Source organism: Talpa europaea, assembly GCF_964194135.1.
Source record: "Talpa europaea genome assembly, chromosome: 11".
NCBI classification, from domain to species: domain Eukaryota; kingdom Metazoa; phylum Chordata; class Mammalia; order Eulipotyphla; family Talpidae; genus Talpa; species Talpa europaea.
Genome location: NC_140078.1, coordinates 60,502,261 through 60,525,524, shown reverse-complemented (window position 1 = coordinate 60,525,524; position 23,264 = coordinate 60,502,261). Strand labels below are relative to the sequence as shown.

The 23,264-nt window shown below is 39.7% G+C and overlaps 1 protein-coding gene across 17 annotated transcripts in view; it reads right to left on the bottom strand.

The window, feature by feature from the left end:
• Window positions 1–23,264, bottom strand: part of CADPS (calcium dependent secretion activator) — a gene marked incomplete at both ends in the record, with an annotated part of 442,011 nt that overhangs the window by 335,062 nt on the left and 83,685 nt on the right. For all 17 annotated transcript variants that reach the window (XM_084246953.1, XM_084246956.1, XM_084246954.1 and 14 more), the window contains one exon: window positions 9,190–9,303. In XM_084246953.1, coding sequence (XP_084103079.1) covers window positions 9,190–9,303 — 114 coding nt within the window. The remainder of the gene's footprint in view (window positions 1–9,189; window positions 9,304–23,264) is intronic.

Below are 23,264 nucleotides of genomic sequence, written 5' to 3'. Positions count from 1 at the left end.
GCCTGGGAATTGGTACACAGTTGAGACCTTAGAGTTCATTTAAAAATCAATTACAGAAAAAAGTTCCAAATGAACCCTCAGGACTTATGAGCCTTAATGAGCTAAATTCACCTGAAAATCTATAATGCTTAATGTAGATGGTTTCTCTACCTAACATACTATTCCTCAGTTACAGGTCTAGTTTGCAAAGAACATCAGTTTCAAGGCAAATAGAGGAAGTTTCTGGGTAAGTAGTACAGCATTGGGGCAGGAGCTATAAACCATGACCTAGAGCACCCTAGCTTCCAACTTGCTATGTGATCGTGGGTAAATCATGCCCTCCTCTGATTCTCCAGTTTCTTTTCTGTACCCTGGGGAAGGTAAACTATAACATTTGGGGGTCCTAGCTATAATGTTTGTACTTTTCTTCATGAACTTATTCATCCTTTCTTTGGGTATTCACTAGGCGGAAGTCACTGTGCCAGGTGCCATGGACACAGTGGTGAGCAAAACAGATGCAGATCCAGCCCTCAGGCCTGCATGACATCGTCCAAATAATCCCACAAAATGTCATTACAATCTGGGACAAGTGTTGTCAAGGGAAAAGTACAAGGTTCTGGAGTGCCAACAGCCAGGAAACTATCCTGCTATGCAGTCAAGAAAGCATTCCCAGAGAAAACTCATTTGAGATATGTGAAATATGGAAAAAGAAGATAGTGTAAAAACATTTCAAAGAAAAGGAATACCATGTGAAAAGAGTCTGAATGCCTGAGAAAATAAGAAGCCCATGTGGCTGTGGCATGAGGAGTCAGAGAATCATCTATGTAAGATGGGCAGGAAAGGGTCAGACGGCCAAGAACAAGGTAGGCCTATTAGAGGTTTTGATCTTCATCTGAAGGACACTGGGAGGTTTTAAGATTGGACACAGCATGATCAATTTCACATTCTCCAGCTTTAATGTAGAAAATAGACCAAAATGGGGCCAACAGAATAGACAGGGAGGGCATTTGAGAGGTTCTTGCAGGGGTACAGGTGAGAGATAATGGTGGTGGGGATGCAAAGAGGTTATATCTTTGTTGCAAGATCTAATGAACAGAGATCACTTAAGAATATTCAATCAACAATGAAGCCCTGCTCTCTATCCCATCTATCCATGACAGTGTCCCACAAACCTAGACCAGACCCTAGTTAAAAGCACTAAGCACCATATTCCTTCCGCCCTTCCCCCCAAACTTCTTCTATAGCTGTCACTTGTTATTTGTCTTTGTGACTGGTTAATATCTGAGTCTCCAGCTAGTCTATCAGTCCAGGAATCAGAGCTACAGCTATTTCTTCCTATTCCTTCAAGTGCTTACTGTACTTAGCACATGCTTAGTGCTATGCTGAGTGAATAACACGATTGAAGAAGAGAACCTATGAGACGACATATGGATGGGGGCAAGAAGGTAAAGGGGAAACCAGCAGGGAAAATATATTGGCTCTCACATAATTGATTTAGGCTGGATTTTCCATGTGACCTGATAATTGGGGTGAAAAATAAATATGCTGGCATAATGATGCTAGCTGACCTCAGTAACTTGCTTGGCGACCCCTGGATCCTGCACAGATAGTCAGCTTTACAGAGCCCCTTCCTTTGTACATAGTTGTCAGTCTACAAATATTTAACTAGTGGTGACCTTAGAAAAGTCGCTTAACCTCTCTCAACCTCACTTTCCTTCACTGTCACACAGATTTAAGTCCAGTGAATCCCCTTTAATGACAATCAAATTGAGAGGATTTCAAAATATGGAAGACTCTTTCTATTTAGAGGTAAGATATGACTTCCAGGCTCCAGAATGAGGCCAGATGAGTGAAACCTCAAAGGGGTAGAGAAAGGAGGCTGAAGATTGAGGACAGCAAAGAATTGTGAAAATGAGTCAAGACAGCATGGGGAAAGAATGTGGCAAGAGAAAACTAATTTTCCAAGCATATCATCTCTCTCTGCTTCTTGTCAGGTGGGCACTGAGCCACTGAGTAACCACTGAGTAGCCATGTGCTTGTGTGTCTCTAAAACAATCTTTTTAACTCATTTGTACTGGGAGCCCTACCTGGTGTGTTTGATATATTGGGGTTTTTTTTTGGTGGCTGTCCCAAGGGACTCCAACCCCAGGCACAGTTTGTGCGACACATCCATAAATCCTTCCTACTCCTCTGCCAACTTCTAGACAGGTCATAATGGTAGATGGAAGATAAACAAAGAAATACAGGATGGTGAAGGGCAGTCAATTCAGCGACTTGACCTCATCCTTCAGTCCTTCCCTCCATGACAAGAGCCAAGCAACCTCAAGGTTGTTTCAGAAGCATACTAGCACATTAGCTTTTAATGACTGTGCATGTACCAGTGAAGCTGGACCAGCTCCCACTTCCTTGCTGACAGACTAAGCAACCAAGACAAATCCTTTCCTGCTCTGCGAAAGCACATTACACAGCATAAACAAGGAAAAAACCTAGACATTGGAGTAAAGAAGATTTTATTAAAAACCACACAAGTGGTTACTACTAATGAATGTTGCATAGATAAAGGAGGAAGAGGAAACTATAGTATCAGGTGGTCTGGATTTGAATACTGGCCCTCTAAGTTACTAGTTTTGTAACCTGAGCAAGTTACTTAATATTTCTAGTTTTCAGTTTCCTCATTTTTAAATGGGAATTGTAAAAACCCTACCTTGCATGATTTAATGAGTTAATGAGGTAAATGCATGCTAATTGCTTAGTGTAGTGCCTACTACAAGAAAACGATGAAACTTGTTATTTACAGAGAATACCATATAGCCATAACAAAGATATCTTTCTGTTAGCATGAAAAAACTTCCATGATCTATTGCTAATCAGAGACTTCCACTGGCAAGGGTGGGGCTGGGGGTAGGAGAATGACCCTGGGTTATGAACGTCATAGGTAATAAAACATTCTACTGATGAGAGTATGTCACAGGTAGCTTTTCTAGAGGTAGGAAAGAAATTGAAAACCACTGTGTTAATGAAAAAAGTGGATTGTCCATATTTTGCAGTGATTTCTTAATGTGGAAATCAAATCAACCTGAAGTTGCTGGGTTTCAGTCTTCTCTGAAGCTTGGTCATGGTTAATTCCTTTAATTACAACATCAGGTATAACTACTGTTGTTTTTGTCAAGCTTAATTAAACCATATTTTCTATTCTAAGCAACTAAAGAAGAACATATTTTTTTTTAAGATTTATTTATTTATTTATACAAGCACTGGGTACAGTCAGAAGTCGGGAGGGCGAGAGAATTCACCAGTGCCAGAGCGAGAGCAGAACAGGCAGACAGACAAAGTACACTGCTGAGGGGAGTAGCGGGAGGCAGGAGAGGTCTGCACGCCATGTGGGTCCCTCGCCCGGCAACCGGGGATCGAACTGGCGCTGCAGAGGCTGCGGGCAGCTTGGCAATCCAGCACTCAACCACTGCGCCACCGGGGAGGCCCAGAAGAACACATCTTTATGTGTATGGACAGATTAAAATACTTAAAAAGATATATGCCAAAATTTAGCTGATGGAATTACAGGTATTTTTTAAACATTTTAATTTAATTTTTTTTACACTGTCTATTTTTATAATTGACGGTTTTATTTTGATAATCACTAAAATACCTCTTTCTAGATAGCAAAATACAAATGTTATCTTTATTGTGGCAAGGTGTATGTTAATATCTAAAATAAGATGCACCTTTAAATCTTAAAGATATTCTTCACCAAAAAGTATGGGACATGGTGGTAGGTCAGAGCAACAGCAGTTCTTGTTCCCTTTTATACACCCGTTCCCCCTGCCTTGACCTTGCACCTTCCTTACACTCTCCTGAAACAGAGAGTAGACTGATTCTATCAACTTTCAACTCTCTTCTATTATTTCTATGCAGCAGATGGCAATGGCACTTTCCATGTGTAAGATTTATAGTAAAGCTCTCTCTGTGTATGTGTGTGTGTGTGAGAGAGAGAGAGAGAGAGAAGAGAATATACTTTATATAGAGACATACATATAAATTAAATCTTAATAACAATAGGAAGGTCCTATTACAATGATGAAATTTAGGCTCTGCTGAGCTCTCACCACCAGCATGCAGCAGAACTCAAATTCAACCCCACATCTTTGTACTCTAAATTCATCCTCATAACCACTCTGACCTCTGCTTCTTCCTTCCTCATCTGGCTTTCCCCAGATAATGCCAGTAGAGTGGGTAGTTATTCCTCTTCCAGGGCTATATTTGTTTTAAGGTCACTGAGGAATTATAGTAGTAATTGGATAAAACATAGCTTCATTTCAGGAAAAAAATAGGCAGGTTTGACCTGACTTATATATTGTACTTAGATTAAAAAAAAAAGTTCAATCAAAGACTAAAAAAGCACGTGACCTTGGGTAGAGGGCATGCAGTTTTGGCCTGCCAACCATCCTTCCTCTTCTGGTAATTATATCTCAATCTGAGAACTGTTTTGCCATTGCACACAATTTCAGTGGGATAGCAAATGATACTTTTTGTCCTTTACTTGCCAACTGGTGTGTTGAGGCCTGAATCAGGCACCTTCCCCTTTGAAGGTTCCGATTCAGAGTGGGTGGCACAATATTCGTGGTAAGTGTCCATTATATTCTGCTACCTGGCTTTCAGAAGCTGCTGCTGTCAGCCTTCTCAAAAGCTTGGTTATTTTCTTCAATTACAACAACAAAGGTAAATATTATTATTAAGCTTGACCTAACCACAGTCAGTTTCTGTCGTTAGAACTTAAGAATTCTGTCTTATCATACAACATTCAAAGCTGGTTTGACAAAAACCAAATGGGCCTTTAATACAGGAGATCAGCTGAAAACAAACCACATAAAACAAAACGTAATCACTGCAGTTTCACTGACTGAAGCCCAGACGTGCTGAAGAAGTGTTTGTACCTCTTCCATCCCATTCTACACTCCCATTTCCCACCAAATTCCCCCAGGTTTCCTTCTAGGCAGGATAAAGTAAGAAATGTTTTGTAAAACTTTTCCATCCAGCGCCTCCCCTGGTGGCACAGCAGTTGAGCACTGGGCTGCAAAGCTGCCCGCAGCCTCTGCAGCGCTGGTTCGATCCCCGGCCCCCCGCGAGGGTCCCACATGGCGCTTCAGACCTCACCTGCTGCGCTCGCTGCTCACCTCAGCAGTGTATTTCGTCTGTCTGCCTGTTCTGCTCCCTGCTCTGGCTCTCACCCTCCTGCGCTTCTGACTGTACCCAGTGCTTGTGTCAATAAATAGATAAATCTTTAAAAATAAAAACAAAAAAACTTTTCCATCCAAATCTTCTCTCAGATGCCAGGACCACTGTGTGAAGGAACAAAAATTAAGGATGAAGGATGGGAGGAATTAGGACACATGTCTTAAAAGAACAGAGAAATTAGGAAAGATGTGAGGATTATGGAGAAATGGGGGACTATCTGATGTCTTAGGAATGTGGCTGAGGGAACAGGTTGGAGTTGCTAGAATGGATTTCAGAGCACCCATCTGGGGGCCCAATCCCCAAGGCCATAATGGAAAAGATCAGATTAATCTGATACCTGGCTTGATCCATTTTGATAATCAGGGCCATCAGGAAAGAACAAAATAAGCCAGCCTGCTATCAAGAGCCACAGGGGACCCTGTATTCCCATTATGCTGGCCCTGCATAAGTCCCAGACCTCACCAGCTTGCTGTTAAGATTGGTCATCTGGATTTCTGAATTCAACTGGGCTTTATTGGCTAAGATGGAAATAGGACAGTGTCCTCTGCTCCTTTTATTTTTTAAAATGCTCTCACAACAATTATGGTCTAAAGCAAGACCAATAATGGAAACCCATTTTTTCTAATATAGTAATCTCAGAACTTTTTAAGGAAAAGTTTTTTTAAAATGTCATTACCATTGATAAAATGGGATGTGAAGGTGTTTTAAGTTAGGGTATCGTGTGTGTGTGTGTGTGTGTGTGTGTGTGTGAGAGAGAGAGAGACAGACAGACAGACTGACAGACAGACAGACAGACTATATGAGAATATAGGAGATTATCTGTTGGTCCGCCAGCCAAGCATAAGTGCCCCTTCTTCTGGTGAGAAGAACATTATTTCCTTATTCAAAAACTACTACACTTTCACTACAAATGTTTCAGTGGGGCAGTGGAGCTAAGCCTACACCTAGGCTCCAGGGGTAGTATTTGTCAAAGCAGAAATACACCAATCTCTTTGCCTGCCGTCCATTGTGACTGGCTCAAGACAGAACACATGACCTATGCCAGTCCAAACAAGTGAACCCTGGACATTTTGCTGGGACTCTCAAGAAAAAGGTACTGTCTTTGTGCGTGAGGTTGCTAAATTGGTAGGACAGACCTGGAGCTGCCAGGCTCCTCTTGCATGGGAAGAGCCTGCCGAAGAATGAAGCCAATACAGGGGAGAGCAAAGTCAAAGTGTAATCAGAGAAAGGTAATCACCCCATTGGCATCTTTGGAGTTTCTGAAACTGAAATTAAGCATGCACCTACATTTTTAAACTGCTTGGGCAAATAAATCACAGCTGAAATTAAGCGTGCACCTACATTTTTAAACTGCTTGGGCAATCAAATCTCAGGTTTTACTTAAGACAGTTTGAGCTAGGTACCTGTCACTTGTAATCTAGTGTCCTGACCAAGATGGATGCTGACAGGGAAGCAACAAGATCTCAGAATAGGGTGGAAGACATCAGTTTTCCACCAGCTAAGAGTAAAGGAAAAGAGAGAGGTAGGAGCTCTCCTATATAAAGTGTAAACCCTGGTTCCTGATTAGGGATTTATGCTTCAGAGGATTAGACTTCCCTAGAAACTTCATCTTAATATTCTCTAAAGTACTGCTAATGAATAAGGTGAATAATTAACACCCCACATTATTCCATGTAACTCAAATCTTAAAATTAAATATTCAGTAATTTTTAAATGGCTGTATTTTCACCAGACTGAAAAGAAACTCTTTGAAATAAACTAGCCATTGTAGGAGAAAACATCAGGATCAATATAGAAATAATGGTAATTTCCAGGAACTCATTAGCACTATTAATTTTTAAATTTAATTAATAGATAGAAATGACTCTTAATTTATGTCATCAGCCAAATGTGCTTTTTTTTTTAAAGACTTATTTTTATTTATTTATACAAGCACTGGGTACAGTCAGAAGCGCGGGAGGGTGAGAGAATTCACCAGAGCCAGAGCGGGGAGCAGAGCAGGCTAAGCACCAAAGCACACTGCTAAGGGGAGCAGCAGGCGGCAGGAGAGGTCTGCGCGCCATGTGGGACCCTCCTCCGGTGGCCGGGGAGCAGCTGGGGATCGAACCATTGCTGCAGAGGCTGTGGGCAGCTTCGCAACCCAGCGCTCAACCGCTGCGCCACCGGGGAGGCCCCAAATGTGCTTTCTAATTAAGATTTGCAATCTATAAATTTGTAAACCACTGAATGGCTCTAAACATGGAGAAGTATTGATAAAGGTCTGCCTGCGCTGAATGGATTTTCAGAACTTGAGAAAGGTGAGAAAATTAGTCTCTTACCCTGGCCATATCTAGAAGCTTCTTTGGTCAAATATATTCAAGTTATTCTCAGGCATACCATCATTATGACTGCAAATGTCATTTCCACTCACCATTAAATTCAACCGAAAAGTTACATCACATCAGCTAAAGCAGTAAGTTCAACATATTGACAATAATTATTACTACTTGCAAAATGAAAAACCTTCCATTTGATAAGTATAAAAATGAAGCTGATTTCTGAAATAGATGCAAATATCAACTTCATTGAGTAAACAGTGTGTAAGATGAGGCTAGAGATGGACCCAGCAACCATTACAGATGCAAAGGCTGTTTACTATTAAACACTACTTAGCGAACCAATCAATAATACTTTCAAAAGATCTAATTGCAATCTTGCTCCACTCCCTTCATGAAAGGAGTCAAGTACTTTAGCAAGTGGGAAGGAGAGTTTTAGCAAATCAGGATTTTGCTGCCTATGCCTAGCCTTCACTCAAGTAACATTTTTAAACCATCTGTTGCAAACTGGAGCGCCTGCTGTGCAGACAAAGCATATGCTGGGAGTGTCAGCAAGGCAGGAGATCCAACGTTTTTGTTTTGAAATAATTTACTACCTAGTAATTTTAAAAAACAGAGAAGGGAAGGAAGAAAGTCAGTGAAGCAACCCATGGGTGAAAAATCAGTTTCTTGGATTTCCTTACATGCATCTTACAGTTTACTATTATTTGGAGTTGCGCACGGAAAGATGCCATAAGTTTTTCAATGCATAGAGATTGATTTCTAATGGCTTTATGCTAGCCTTGCCAATGGGTAATACATTGGGGGCATAGGATTCCAAATACAGAGAGTATTTATTTCTTTTATATTAAGATAGATTAAAATAGCTTTCCTTAGCAAATAATCATTTTTGAAAAATATGCATATGTCAGAATAAAGTTCGCCAGGAGGCAGGCAAGGTATGTCCACTTACTGATGATAAACACATGATGGTGAACATATTATGGAAAAATAATTATAAAATTTAAAAATACACTTGAACTCCATATTCAACTTACTGATAAATAAACCTCTGAGGTCTGGAGGTGAAAATTTCCTTGTGCTATATGCTCAGGATATATTTTCTCCTGAGAACAATACTGAATTTTGGATAGTGCTATAACTTGCAGAAAAGAACTCACAACATTTTTTAATAGAAAGAACAGGGAGGCTAGTGAAGGCACCATGCTCAGGAGGTGTTAACATCCTTTAAAACAGGGTGTCAGTGTGGGGAAACACTCCTCACTCAGTTCAAGCCTTAGCTTGTGGCATTTTAAATAGCTGTGTGACCTTGAGTAATTGACCTAACTTCTCTGAATCTCGATCACATCATAAATAAAATAGGAGTGATACTGGCACCAAACTTAACAAGACTATTGTAACTATTAAACAGGAAATCATACATAAGGTACTCAGTACAATGCCTCGTGTAAGTTAGACTAGGCTGGTAAACAGAAGCTTCTATTTGCAGTCTTTCCTAAAATAAAATACCATTATTCCAGAAGCTTATAACCCATCACCAACCCCTATGCCTCAGAAGGAAGCTACTGGCAGAAAGCCAAGGCTATGGTTCCCCCTGAGCAGTACTTCGGGTGTCTTGGGCTTCAGGCTGGGGCCGTCTTAGCAGTCTTCTGCAGGGGTTTACCTCATAGTAACTCTGCACAGCATTCATGAAGGCTTCGTCAGCCACAATCTGGGTTTCCCCATTGAGGAAAGCCTGAAACCGGTCCTTGACTGTCTGCAGCTGCTGTTTGCTGATCTGTAAGAAACAGAGAAAGAAGGGACAGTGAGGGTTTGTTCTAGATAGGGATCATGGTTACGTTATATCATGGTTTTATATGGAAGATGCCAGGGCCATTGATACATTTGAGTTGGCTTGTATAGTTGTGTAGGAGTTAATGAATGATTAACTTTGCAGGAATTTTGCAGGAATTTTGTGAGCTAGTTGTTACAGTCATATAATACAAATTAAAAACAAATGTCATATGTACTCAAAATTCATTGCTTCTTTTATATCTTACCCCATTATACTATTATCTGTGTTTTTGAGGTTGCTTACATCTATTTGTACGGTTAAAATGATATAAAATGGGGTGCTATCACACATCTCTTCTCAACTTCATATTTAGTGACATGTTATCGGAAGCTATATATTAACTGAGGTGAGAGTATTTACACCATGGAAATTGGCAAATGCTACAAATTAGGATTTCATGTTTTGGAGATATTTGTTCAACACACCATTATATAATCCGTCAGGTGGTCTGAAATATCTTGCTTTACAAAGGTTGTAGTAATTGAAACAGAATGGCACTGGCATAAAAACAGACACATAGGCCAATGGAACAGAATTCAGAGCCCAGAAATAAACCCATACACACATAGTCAACTAGTATTTGACAAGGGAAGCAAGAATACCCTGCAGCCCCATTTTCACTTGCAGCACTGCTCACAATTGCTAAGACATGAAAACAACCTAAATGTCCACAGATGGACAAATGGATAAAGGTAATGTAAAGTCTATGTGAACTCTCCCACAAACACACATATATTGGGATATTATTCAATGATAAAACTAGAATTTACAATATAGATGGACCTCCATGACATCATGTTACATGAAGACAAAAACAAACATGGTATGTCCTTACTTACATGTAAAATATTAAAAAAAAAAAAACTTTTAGAAACAGAGTAGAATGGTACTTGCCAGGATCTGAGGGGTAAGGGAAATAGGGAGATATCTACTGGTATACAAAATTGCAGCCATAAGACAGGAATAGGAAATTTCCAACCATAAGATAGGAAATTTAATACACAGCATGGTGACTATAATTAACAATACTGTATTATATGCTTGAAAGTTGGTAAGAGAGTAGAGCTTAAAAGTTCTCACCACAAATATAAAAAGAGAATTATGCTAGGGGATACAGGTACTACTTAAACTTAATGTGTAATCAGTTTACAATATATGCAAGTCATAACATTTTACAACTTTAACTTATATATGTTGTATGTCAGAAATATATCAACAAAACCATCCTGCTAAGTGCTGCATGGCAACACGTAGAGGTTTTCAAGCTTTCCTCTTGCTATATCTCTGATCACGTGACAGGTGATGTTTAGGTACAAGATATACTTCCTGGATGTGATATAGGTAATTTGGGCAGTAGATCATGTGTCATTCCCTGCCTTATCAATTCCACCTTTCTTTCCCACTTAGCAAACCTTTCCTAAAAGATTTCTATCCTCCCTCCTTCCCACTTTCCCTCCTTATCTGGCCATGTCTCACTTTATTTCAACCTTAACAAATAACAGTAACTTACAATGCCCCTCCAACACCAAAGCTAGAACTTCCTGCTATGTGATTCCACAGCACACCATTTATTGTATTTGCTAGTTATGATTAAATGTATTTGATGATTTGTCCTCTCTCGCTATTTTGTTCATCGATGTTTTCCCAGGGCCAATCCTAACGTGGCAGACACTCAGTAAGTACCTGTTAAATGAATGCATGAATAAATGAATGAAGTGTATGAAAGATCAACTGTTTTCAATAATCTTTAAAGTTCTAATTTACATAAAAACAAAATAAACTAATACTTTGTTCTTTCAACCAATATGTATAAGAAGTTACACTTTATAATTGATTATGGAGCACTGTGTCTGAGAATTGCTTTTCTAGTTGAAAAAATAAGATGACTTCAGTCCCATTTCTATTGGTCGATGTGTCATCTTGGAAAAGCCACTGATACTCTTTGAATTGGCCAGAGAGCTAAAAGCCTTTCTGGAATAAGGCCGGGTTTAGATATGTAAATGTCTCATCCTCAGTTTTCTCACTTGGAAAATGGTGTTAATTATAATCACTTTCTACATTGGGATAGTTAGAGCTATTTAATGACATGAATTCTATTCTAAAATTATGAGTTTCTGTAGAAATGTAAGGTGCTCTCATTGTTAAAGTCATTTACTACAGCTCTTGCTAGTAGAAAATAAAGCTCAAAACTACCGGATATTGATACATGCTTTGAGTTTTGGCTCCACCAGGAAAAAAAAAAAAAAAAAGTCTTGAGAGTAGACATACATGGCATTTGGGGGGCTTTTGCTAATTTTTGAAACTTTCAGATAAGTGGGAAATGCTGAAATAGGGGCCAATATAAAGGAGTCAGGTCTTTAACAGATTCACATGTTATGTTCTAGAGTACCACCAGCCAGTATCAGTCATATGACATTTAAAATTTTATAGTAAAAAAAAAATAAAAAATAAATAAATAAAATTTTATAGTAGTTATATTTTTAAAAAGGAAAAAAAGTGAAATGAATCTTAGTATACTTTTCTGAACCCCACTATGTCTGACACATTATCATTCAACAAATAATGATTATACAATCGAGTTATTTTATAGTCTTAAGACCTTATCTTTGCAATCCAGTGTATTTTGCACGCATGGTAAATCTCATTTCACAGTAACCACTTTGCAAATATTCAGAAGTCACATATGGCTAGTGTTTTCTTTACTAGACAGCTAATGCATGGGCTGAACTAACTCCTAAGCTTTCTGCTTAAGCTTTCCTATTCTGGCCGAGGGAGGGGCACTGGCATCAATGGAGTTGTACAAAAAAAGTCAAACCTATTTTGTATGTACTTGAAATCATTTAAACGGAAATACTAGGCAGCAGTTGATTTACTTATAAAAATGACACTGTAACATCACGTTTTTTTGAGTGATCAGCCTTAAATGGCCTACGGCACAAATCTTTGCAGTACAGACCCAACTGAGTGACGTATCTCACAGAATTTTTTTGCTCAGAAATCCTCCCCAAGTCTGGGTCAATACCAACTCTGCATGATTTTGGCAGGTGGGGTGGGATGGGTTCCTGGGGCAGGAGAGGGAAAGGAGACCAGTCAAACCTTGCCTTTACCTTGAAGGCTTAGGTAATTGAAATAAAATTAGATACACACTGTCTCTGAATGATGAAGACTGATTGCAGACTCAAGCCAAGTCCATTATTACTCTAACCTTTTGTTAAATAAGCATTTACTCAAGAAACAGAGCACCAACTGTATGCCCAGTCTCCTATCTCAGGCCCTGAGGGTTTGATGGCCAAGAAAATATACCCAGCCTCTCAAGGCTCCAGCCAGAACTAGGCACTGGGGAATTAAAACCAATAAGATTGTCCTCAGGAAACTAGTAGTCCAGGTGGAGAGGAAAAAGTATACCAAAAATTTCCAAAAAACCAAACAAACCCATAAAAGTAAGGTTTAGGATTTCAGAGGAGAGACAGTGCAGAACATACAAACTCTCACCAAAAAAAAAAAAAAAAAAAGGCAGACCTTCAGAAACATCAATTTCAGTTAAGTTGAAAGAACATGCATTATGAAGTCACATAAAACATCCCCCACTTCTCTGGACACCTCAAGTTCTCAGGAGGGGAGTTAGGGGTACAGAGTCTAGTGGCAGAGCTATGTTTATGTCTGGGCTTTGATGATTGCCAGTTCAAGTTCACTACTTTTCTCACCACTGATTAAACAAGCAGAGGTTTTGAGTCACTGAGCAAACACTAACTTTCTATATCTCAGTTTTTTTCCATCTGTAAAATGGGGCTAATAGTGACATTAGAGGATTGTTGTGAGGAGTAACTAGAATAAGTGAAACATACACTGCAGAGCCTGACACAGCATGAATGGTCAATGTTAGCTGCTGTGATAATTAATCCTCATCTTGGAATCAGCACATGCTGTCTCTGGAGAAAGCCTGCTTGTGGGAAAATTTCATATGCTCTTCAAAAAACCACCTACCAGCTTCTACCCAGCCATCCTGTGGTTGAGTTTGGACTTGTTCAGTACTTTGTTACAATCCTGGGTGCATGCTGTGAAGCAATTACTTGTTTAAACACCAGTGCTCAGCATCAGGTCAGGAGTCAGGCATTGGAACTGCAGACTTGGGGTCAAAGGGGTATGAGTTCAGATCCTGGGAGACCTTGAACAAGTTACTTTCCATAAGCCTTCTTTTTTTTTTTTGTTAAAGATTTATTTATTTATTTTATACAAGAGCTGGGGTACAGGCCAGATGCTCAGGAGGGTAAAAAGATTCACCAGAGACAGAGTGGGGAACAGAACAGGCAGACTGACGGAATACACTGCTGAGGGGAGGAGCAGGTACAACAGAAGAGGTCTGTCGTGCCATGTGGGACCCTCGCCGGCTGGCCAGGGCTGGGATCAAACCGGCACTGCAGAGGCCATGGACAGTGTGGTGCTCAACCACCTGTGCCAGCAGGGGAGGCCCAAGCCTTGTTTCTTTATGTATAAGATGGGGAATCAGGGCCTCCCCGGTGGCACAGCAGTTGAGCACTGGGTTGCGAAGCTGCCCGCAGTCTCTGCAGCACCGGTTCAATACCCAGACACTGGGCGAGGGTCCCACATGGCACGCAGGCCTCTCCTGCCACCCGCTGCTCCCCTCAGCAGTGTATTTCATCAAGTCTGCCTGTTCTGTTCCCCACTCTGGCTCTGGTGAATTCTCTCACCCTCCCGTGCTTCTGACTGTATCCAGTGCTTGTATAAATCAATCAATCAATCAATCTTAAAAAAAAAAAAAAAGATGGGGAATCATAAAAGAATCTTCCCATGATTGCAAGAAAGGTGAAAAGGAAATGGAATGATGTGCCTAAGATCTTACCACATTCATTGCCTGGCACAAACGAAGAGTAAAAGGGTAAGAGGCAGACCATCAGCTAAAATGGTCCCAAAGTCCTGCATGACTGGTTCTCTGTTGGCTCCTGACTTTGCCTTATCCCACCGTGCCTTCTGCCCTCCACTGACTGCTCCAGCTATACTGGCCTCTTTTCTCCTTTTCAAATATGCTCCAACTTGTCTTGCTTGAGAACCTTTGCACTTGCTGTTGCCCCTTCTTGAGATGCTCTTCACTTCCATCTTCCCATGGCCTCTGTCTGGTTTCCCATGGGGCTCAGCTGCCTAGCATCTCCCAGGAAGTCTTCCCTGACCACCATATCTAATGTGTGTCCTCCAAATCAATGTTTATCATATTGTCCTGGATCCTATATTTCCCTCATACTCAGCATTTACATTTTCTAAGATAAACTTATTCAATTCTATCATGCATATAGAAAAATGTCATAAACCCAGAGCATGAGAAATTTTCACAAGATAAACTTCCCCGTGGACCCAACTTTCCTATCAAGATAAGAACATTATCTGGATCCTGCCTTACCCAAAGTAACTGCCCCTCTCCCAATGTGACCACTAGTACATTTTCATAGATAAGTATTGCGTGTTTTTGAACTTGATATTGGTGCAGTCATGCATTAGGAGATCCTGCCACATGACTAGAGGTGATAACAGCTTGTTGATCTTCATTGCTGAGTAATATTTAAAGAATTGTATGATTCTATCACTAGTTATCCATTCTCCTAGTGATGGCCATCTGGACTTTCTTTATTCTAAAATGGTCCTTTTTGTTATCTGTATCTTATAAGACCACGTTTCACATGTACAAGAACCATATCTATCTTGTTCACCACTGTAAACAACCATTTGTTGAACGAATACATGAAATTATCAAGTATGTAGTGGATACCAGGCACTATGTTAAACATGGAAGATATAAGACATTAGAGATATGACAAAGGAACAATCTTAGCTCTCAGTTTTTTTACAGTACAGGCAGAGATCACATATTCATCTTTGACTCCTTAGCACCCCTTTGCCAACTATGTGAGTGAATGAACATCTCAAGAGTTCACATAAAAAGCCAGACTCAATGTATGTGATAGTATATCTCTGGGTAAAAGTTAACTGGCCTAGGTGGATTTGAACTTGAAGGTGACCTTACATGAACACACTGAGATAACTGTCAGAGTAGCTGACAGTACAACTCTAAATAGACAAATAGGGTTCTAGGAGCCACCTACAAACAGGACCATCCTAAAATAGAAGCCCATCTAAAAGCATTTAATATGTATAGAAGCCACTTGTGCATCAGATCAGAATTCAAAATTGATGTAATGAGTTCCAAGAGCAGAGAACCTGAAAAAAAAAATGAAAGGTAATTACTGCAGAAGAAGTGCTGTAGCAGCATTTGCTGGAATTATTCAAGCATCCTTGGTTCAGTCCACCTCATTAACGAAGTCCTGAAAATCCCCACTGCATTTCAGGCAGTTTGTAACTTACTGCAGCATCCTAGAGAGTGGGGACATGGCATAGACAGTGAGGAGAAAAGCACAGGTTCTATGTGCTGGTCTCAGGAGAGGCAACGCTGAAGTCAGAGAAAGCTAAGCTCAAATCTTGGCTTTAACACAAGTCTTTGGGCAAGTAGTTCATTTTGGTTTTCCCCTCTGCAAATCACAGATAATCCTATCTACCTAAAAGGGTTTTTGAGAAGACCAGTTCAGACAATATAGAACATAACAGAATATATGGCATACAGGAAGAGTCCCATAAAAACAGTGAGAAGTATTGTTACAATTTAGTTTTTCCTTTTCAAACTAATTTTTCATCTTCTTTAAATGCTTCTTTTTCCTTGCTTATTCAGTCTTTTGAAGTTTCATTGTGTGCTATTCTTTGCCCCTTTTCCTTGGCCCTCATATTTAAGAAGCTGAAAAGCCAACATTCCTTTCCCATTTCTACTGCAGCTACAGGTGGCCATGTAAGAGAGGCAGTGAGCTATTGAGGATCTTCTGGAAAGGCTTTTGAAATTCTCAAAGGAACCCAATTGGTGGTATAAGCCTTGCCATCCCAAGTGCCCACATCTGATGCTGAGAGGACAAACATATTGTCTAGAGCTGAAGTATCAATTTCGTGACTGTTAAGGAAAGGTCAAGATGTCAGAGAGATGTCTACCCTTCCAGTTTTGAGGACCTAAACTAATGTTTGTGAACAACCATCTCTGAACTCATCATGTGAGATAAACACCAATAGCTACTTGTTCAAGTCATTTTTTTTCCCTCTTATTTGCAGTCAAATGGATATATGTGGCTGTCACTAGGTATGAAAGGAAGTATACTATGGTGCTTATTAGTTAACATGCCTCCTCTCAGAGTAGTAACTATTTTACAAAAGATGGGAGAGGCAAGGTTTACCATATGAAAATTTAAAATGGTAGCATTCTAAGCACTGGTAGTGAGCAGTTGATAACCGGTTTGGGGTACAAGCAGATGTGCCAAATATACACACAGTGAAATTTTTATTTAAAGTTTTAGGTGAGCTCTACATGTTAAAATTTAATAATGTGAGCCATGCTTTTTCTTTTAAAAAGATATTTGGAAATGTTTATGAAATTTTTCATTATAGACAACCAACACACAGGTCAAATGAGTGCTTTAAAAGTCGTTAGTCTAGAGAAAGAGGCAATGGCAATGTTTACTTAATTTTCCCTTAAAGGATATAAAAATTATATCGGTCTATTCATTCTATTAATAAAATACCCTCTTTCAACAACCAGATAAAATTACATTTTACCCTAAATGATGTCATGCTTCTAGGAAATTTTTAGAAATTGTATTATCCTAACCCGGTATTTACTTATTTACACAAAAATCACAAAATTCTCCTCACAAGTTTCCAGAGCATGCACATTTATATATGCATTCTGAAAAAGTGTTTTCAGTGGGTCCTATTTACTTGGTTTGAGAAAAATAATCAATTTCAAAGATTTCTTCTTGGAAAAATATGAATCATCCTGAAACAGAAGTTGCAGGGGCAGAAGTATTGAATGTGGGAGTAGTTAGGATGAGGTTGTTACGCTGGACTTCTTATGGAACATGAGTTCCCAAAGTCAACCATTCAAATAATACCTTCATGAACATGCCTTCTCTATGTATGACTGTAGTACTATTTACATTTTGCTTTGAATTTATTTCAAATCACTTTTTTTTTTTTTAGTGAAGCTGTTCTAAGCAACAATACCTGTGAAATCACAGGCTTTATGCACTAGCTATAGTTAAAATAGGTATCACTTTGCACTACATCTCCCACATTTCAGGAAGTGACTTTAAAGGTGAAAAAAAACCCTGTTATTTAAAAAAGCTCTTGCTCATTAAAAAAATTAGGGTAGTAACAGCTAAATATCTTTAAATTAGTTACTAATTTAAAAAATTAACTCCAAATTTTTAAATCATTGTGTAAGAATACCAAGTAGACATGCTATTCCTCAAGACCTATTTGGGCATGAGAGAAAGAACAAAATGTTTTATGACCTAAAGAGAAGTGACCTTGGAGACAGAATTCAAACACTAAGCAAGCTCTAACAAAAGCAGATAAAGTTTTAGTGTTATTAGGAAAATCACCTTATAGACCCCAGGGCTGGTAGTCCACATACTTTGAGAATTAACAAACTTGATCAGCTACTAGGGCTGCAAGGCAGTTAGCCAGGTGGAGAATGGTACAGTAAGATCTTGGAGAGGAGAGCCGGGAGGGAGCATGGCACAGGACTTCAAGCGAGGGTTTGGTATTGAATTCAAAGTCAGGTGGAGGGCCTCCCCTGGTGTTGCAGCAGTTGAGCGCTGGGCTGTGAAGCTGTCCGCAGCCTCTGCAGCACCGGTTCGATCCCCAGCCACTGGCGAGGGTCCAACATGGCGGAGTGGCAGACCTTTCCTGCCGCCCGCTGCTTCCCTCAGCAGTGTATTTCATCAGTCTGCCTGTTCTGTCCCTGCTCTGGCTCTGGTGACTTCTCTCGCCCTCCCGCGCTTCTGACTATACCCAGTGCTTGTATAAATAAATCTTAAAAAAAAAAACCAAAAAACAAAAACAAAGCCGGGTGGGAAAACACTGACGTGTCTTATGCACAAGAGTGACATGGTTTTAGAGCCTCTAGGATCAGGGAACAGAGAGCATGAGCTCCTGAGTTCAGCACAAAATCAGGAGAATGTTAATCAATATCCATGAAGAGGTACATATTGAATAGCAGCTAGGCTCTCAGTGAGCACAGATAGATGGGAGAACAGGAAGCAGGGAGGGAAGGTGGGTAAATTAAGAAAGGCATTCCAGTATGGGGGTACAAAATGAGCGAACAAAGATGAGAAAAGGTGGGGCCTACTCAGGGAAAATAGTCAGAATTTCTTTTGTCAGTATAAAATTTAGACCCTGCTGACTCAAAAAAAAAAGAAAGAAAGAAAGAGGAAGAAGAAGATCCAGAGGCAGCTTAGTACAAACATGAACAGGGCACTTAAAAAAGGTCACCACAGCCTACTGGAAATAGAATGGCAGACAGTTCCATTTGGCTGGAGCCTAGATTAAAAAGACCAGCATAGTAACACATGAAATCACTAAATCACTAAACACCATCATGAGTCTTATGAGGTTTAATATTCAACATATCAGTAGCAATTATTTCCAGAGAATGTTTAAAATATCTGTACGCAACCTGGGTCTAGGTTATACAGGAGTCTTTAATATAACAACTCACAAACTGTGACTAGGTGTTTCAATGAAATTGATTTAGATAAGAACCTGTCCATCAGGAACAGTGATTGGCAGTCACTCATTAGGTTGCTGGGGTATTGGAAGGAGAAGACCTTAGCTAGTTCCAATAATTTCCATTTATGATCCAAAATGACAGAGAAAGCGATGGGACGAAGTCAGAAGGTGTCCCAAAACTGGGAAATATTAAAACATAACTGCAAACCCTAATATACACTATGGATTTTAATTAGTAGCAATACATCAATATGGCTAATCAATTGTAATCGTTATTATGACACACTAACATAAGATGCTAATAGCAGGGGGACTGATAGAGGGAAGGATACAGAATATATGGGAAATCTCTGTACTTTCTTTTCAATTTTTTGGTGTACTGCTCTAAAGAAAAAATGTATTAATTTAGCGTGTGTACACGTGCACACACACACTTGTGCAAACTGATTTTCTATAAAGGCACCCAAACAAGCAGCACACATAACGCAGGTTGAAGCCTGCACAGGGAAAAACATCCTGCCACTTACGCTTGTTCTGAAATTTCAAAGTAGCAAAGCGCAAAAGCCCTCAGTTATTTTGAGTTCCATCCTCCAATGCTGCATGGAATTATGGACCAGCTGGGCAATATAGATGTTTCAGGAACTGTTCTGCTCCCACAAATGAATCCTGGTTGATTACAATATTTATCATTGACTCAATTCTCTCCTCCAAGATTCTGTTTTACTGAAATTTTAAAGGCATGGGTTATTTAATTACTCTTGTTCCATCTAAGAAAAAAACAGTAAAAATGGCTTGTGTTCCTTTTGGAAACAGCCAACAGAGTGAACTTCCTTCAAGCTGAGTGACACCACCTTATCAAACAGTGGACAAGCACTATACATTTCACTGGTAAGCACTCAGGTAGACTGTATGGAATATTACTGAAATCTCTTGAAACAAAGTTCTTTTTTTACTCCTTGAAATGTTTGTCTGTAATTGTGGAATAATCTTTTACGCTGTGTCTACATGATGGCTGCTACAGTTAGCTAATAATTTAATGTTCATTTTTCAGCAAATCCATACAACGCCACTGATAGGTGCTTTTTTTTTTTTTTTTTTTTTGGTTATTAATGCCATTTAAAGGCCTTTCCTTCTGTCTTCTCCCTTTGCTTTCTTCACTTTGCTAAACCTTACTTGTCTGTCAAAATGCTGCTTCTGGCCCCCTGTCTTTGAGAGCTCCTCCCAGTGCCTGAGCTCAACCCCCCTATGTCTGAATTCTCTCATTGATATTTATTATAGTGCCTCTTGATATTTATTATAGTGTGAGCAGAAAGCACGAAATCTTAAGTCTGTCCTTCCTACTAGACTACTACTAAAGAAACATTCTTTTGTTTTTTATAACTGAACCAACAAAGAGGCTCAATAAATTTGGGGACTCATCATTGCCTGTAGAAAATACCAATGTCTCTGGTCTGTAGCTACTTAGAATGTCTGGAGAGGTGAGGGCTCAAGAATGTTCCAATTTAGAAACTTCATGAGCATTTCTGATGCACAGCCAAAATTGAGAGCCACCTCAGAAAATGCTTGGTAAATGAATATTACTATGATGTATTTTATAAACAATTAGGTGCACATCTTTTATGTGTAGATTGAATATTCCACATCTTCATGTGAAATAAAGGTTTTTCTATGCAGTTCCAGAAAACTAAACTAGGGCCAGCTAGAAGGTTCAGGGAACATGTCAAAAGGCTTTGTAATTTGGAGCTTTAGGAAAACAGATTAGATGATCCTGTGAAGCAGTTTCTTGTCATGTACAGTATCTGGTTATTTGGAAGAAATTTATTGAACTAAGAGTTGGAATACGTGGTTGCCACAGTCCCTTGTATACAGAGATCATGGTCTTTCCCAATTTAAGAAATGCAGATCAGTGGAGACAAGGAGCAGTTAATTATCTTCTCTGAAAATGATAAATAAACTGAGATTTTTATATTCTTTTTGGAAGTTGCAGGAATGTGGGAAATACTAATTTGTAGCATTTGCTGGTTTTCAGGATGAATTTCAAGTTACCAGTGTGTTATCACCTGGCTCACAAAATACCTGAAAATTCAACATTGGGTCTTGAGAGCTAGCTGGAGTATGCTACTAGAAACTTGCCTCCTTTTTCATCCTCCTGCCTATGTTTTCTCCCATCTCGCTGGTCTTCTCCATCCCTTTCCATCCTTTATCATTATATTATTTATGAATGGGAAGAATTTAAGTTGAAACTCCAAAAAATATTCATCTCACTTCCCTGAAAGCTAGAATTATTATTTTAATCAAACAGCTGGGAGACATTTAGTGAGGTACAAACTGTCTCAAAGCAAAGATTTAGTACATACCTATAAGGCATTAACTCCCATCCCAATTGTCATACTAAACTCAAGTAAAATGTCACTTCTTCCCAGAAGCTATCTGTGAACATCCACATCAGGCTATACACCCTCATGGCTCCTTAAATTTGCAATTCTCACCACCCTTGTATAATATTTATTTGTTGCCTGAAATTTAGTCCCATTATTGAATTCCCTGAACTGGTAGAATGTCTGATATATAGAAATTACTTATTTCTTATTTTTTAGATCAGTGAATATCTGAAAATACAACTAGCTATAGCAATATTTTAAAGGTCCTCAGTGGGAATGGAGATGACAAAATAAATACTCTTCCTTTTTCTACCATCTTTGAGCTATGTGGCTTTGGGCATCTTACCTCATTCCTCTAAGTTTGCTTGCCTTTAGAAGGGGGATACTGTTATTTATACCCAAATTGTTAAGAGATTAAATCAGATACTATATTAAGAAAAAAATATCTAGGAGTGGGAAATAAAGCTGAAAGTACGCACTGGTTTGTCCTGTTGGGCATTGTCTAACAAACTCACCCAGAGGTCACCTTATTCTCAGAAGAGTTTATTTCACTTGTTTGTATTGATTAGGGCCCAACTCTGTGAAGCTAAAGATTAACTGGTAGAATCTTGATAAATTGCAAATGACTTCTGTCTGGTAGAAAGCGATAACCCCAAAGGTTAAAGCTTTATTGATCTGTCGGACACTACCCAATTTTGAATATGACTTCGCGAATTTATTTTAGCATTATTTTGCTTAGTGTCTATATAAATCTTTTGTCTTCCAATGCTCTATGGGCTAACTTTTCCATCCTGCTGATAATTTCAATAATGAGTTAAATAAACCTGTGATAAATGCTCATTATGCATTTATACATGAGTCATGGTTTTTTCTTTTTGAAAAATAAACCTTGATAATATGTGAAGCGTTATTGTAGGATAAGGTAAAAAGTATCAGGATTTTCTGCCCTCCTGCCATTAGGATAGATGACGGAACCCTGTGGTCCTGAATGCATGCCTGATGGCGGGCACCTGGAACAGGATGTGGGCATATGTAGATGGGATTCACCTGGGCTAAGACTGGGCTTTTAAGGATGGCATCATGGGGAAACGCCAGCAGAAGCAGAGAAGCTGAGAGCACAGAAGCCGATAGAAGGCCGGAGAGCCCGGAAAGAGTGAAGACTTGCTGGGGGTTGAGAGGCCTGCCAGCCTCCCGGCCCCTCGGCACCCCTACCTGCCATGTACCCGGTAAATCCCAAAAAAAGCCTGCAAAAGCCACTGAGGGCTCCAGTCTGACTCCTCACTTACCTTGTCTGCTGGGATCATAGAAAACCTGCTCAGTGCCCATTCCTGCCCCTACAATTATCATGGGATTTGAGTTAAATACTACCCAATATATGTTAGTCCTGACACCTACCCATCTACCTTCCCATCCACCTCCCTTCCTCTGGGATTAATTTCTACATTAACAAAAAGAAACAATTGGCTGGTGCTTATTAGGGTCTACTCTGCTTCAAGATCTGTGACTCTGGCTACTAATGTAAACCATCCCTCTTGACGACAGGCAACCTTTAACTGAAGATATCCTCCTGGGGCTGAGAGGACACACTGCTGCAGTGATGTAACTGGAGGCTCACCCCAAGACACTTCACGGTCTCTTTGAGGAGTGTCTATGGCCTTGAGGGATCACAACACAAAGACACCAGCCTTTTTTGCAGCTGAGGTGACTACCCAACACAGTCATGCTGTGGGTGGAAGAAACTTGCAGGCATGTCAGGACAAGCACTCCATTAACACACTCCTATTTAGAATAACAGAAGTTGTTCCTATACAAAACTACCTCCAAAAAACAAACGGTTTTGAAGTTTGGGGTGAAAACCCGCAGACAGCACAGAAAAGCAGGTCCAGCTTCCTGGAGCTCTCATATACC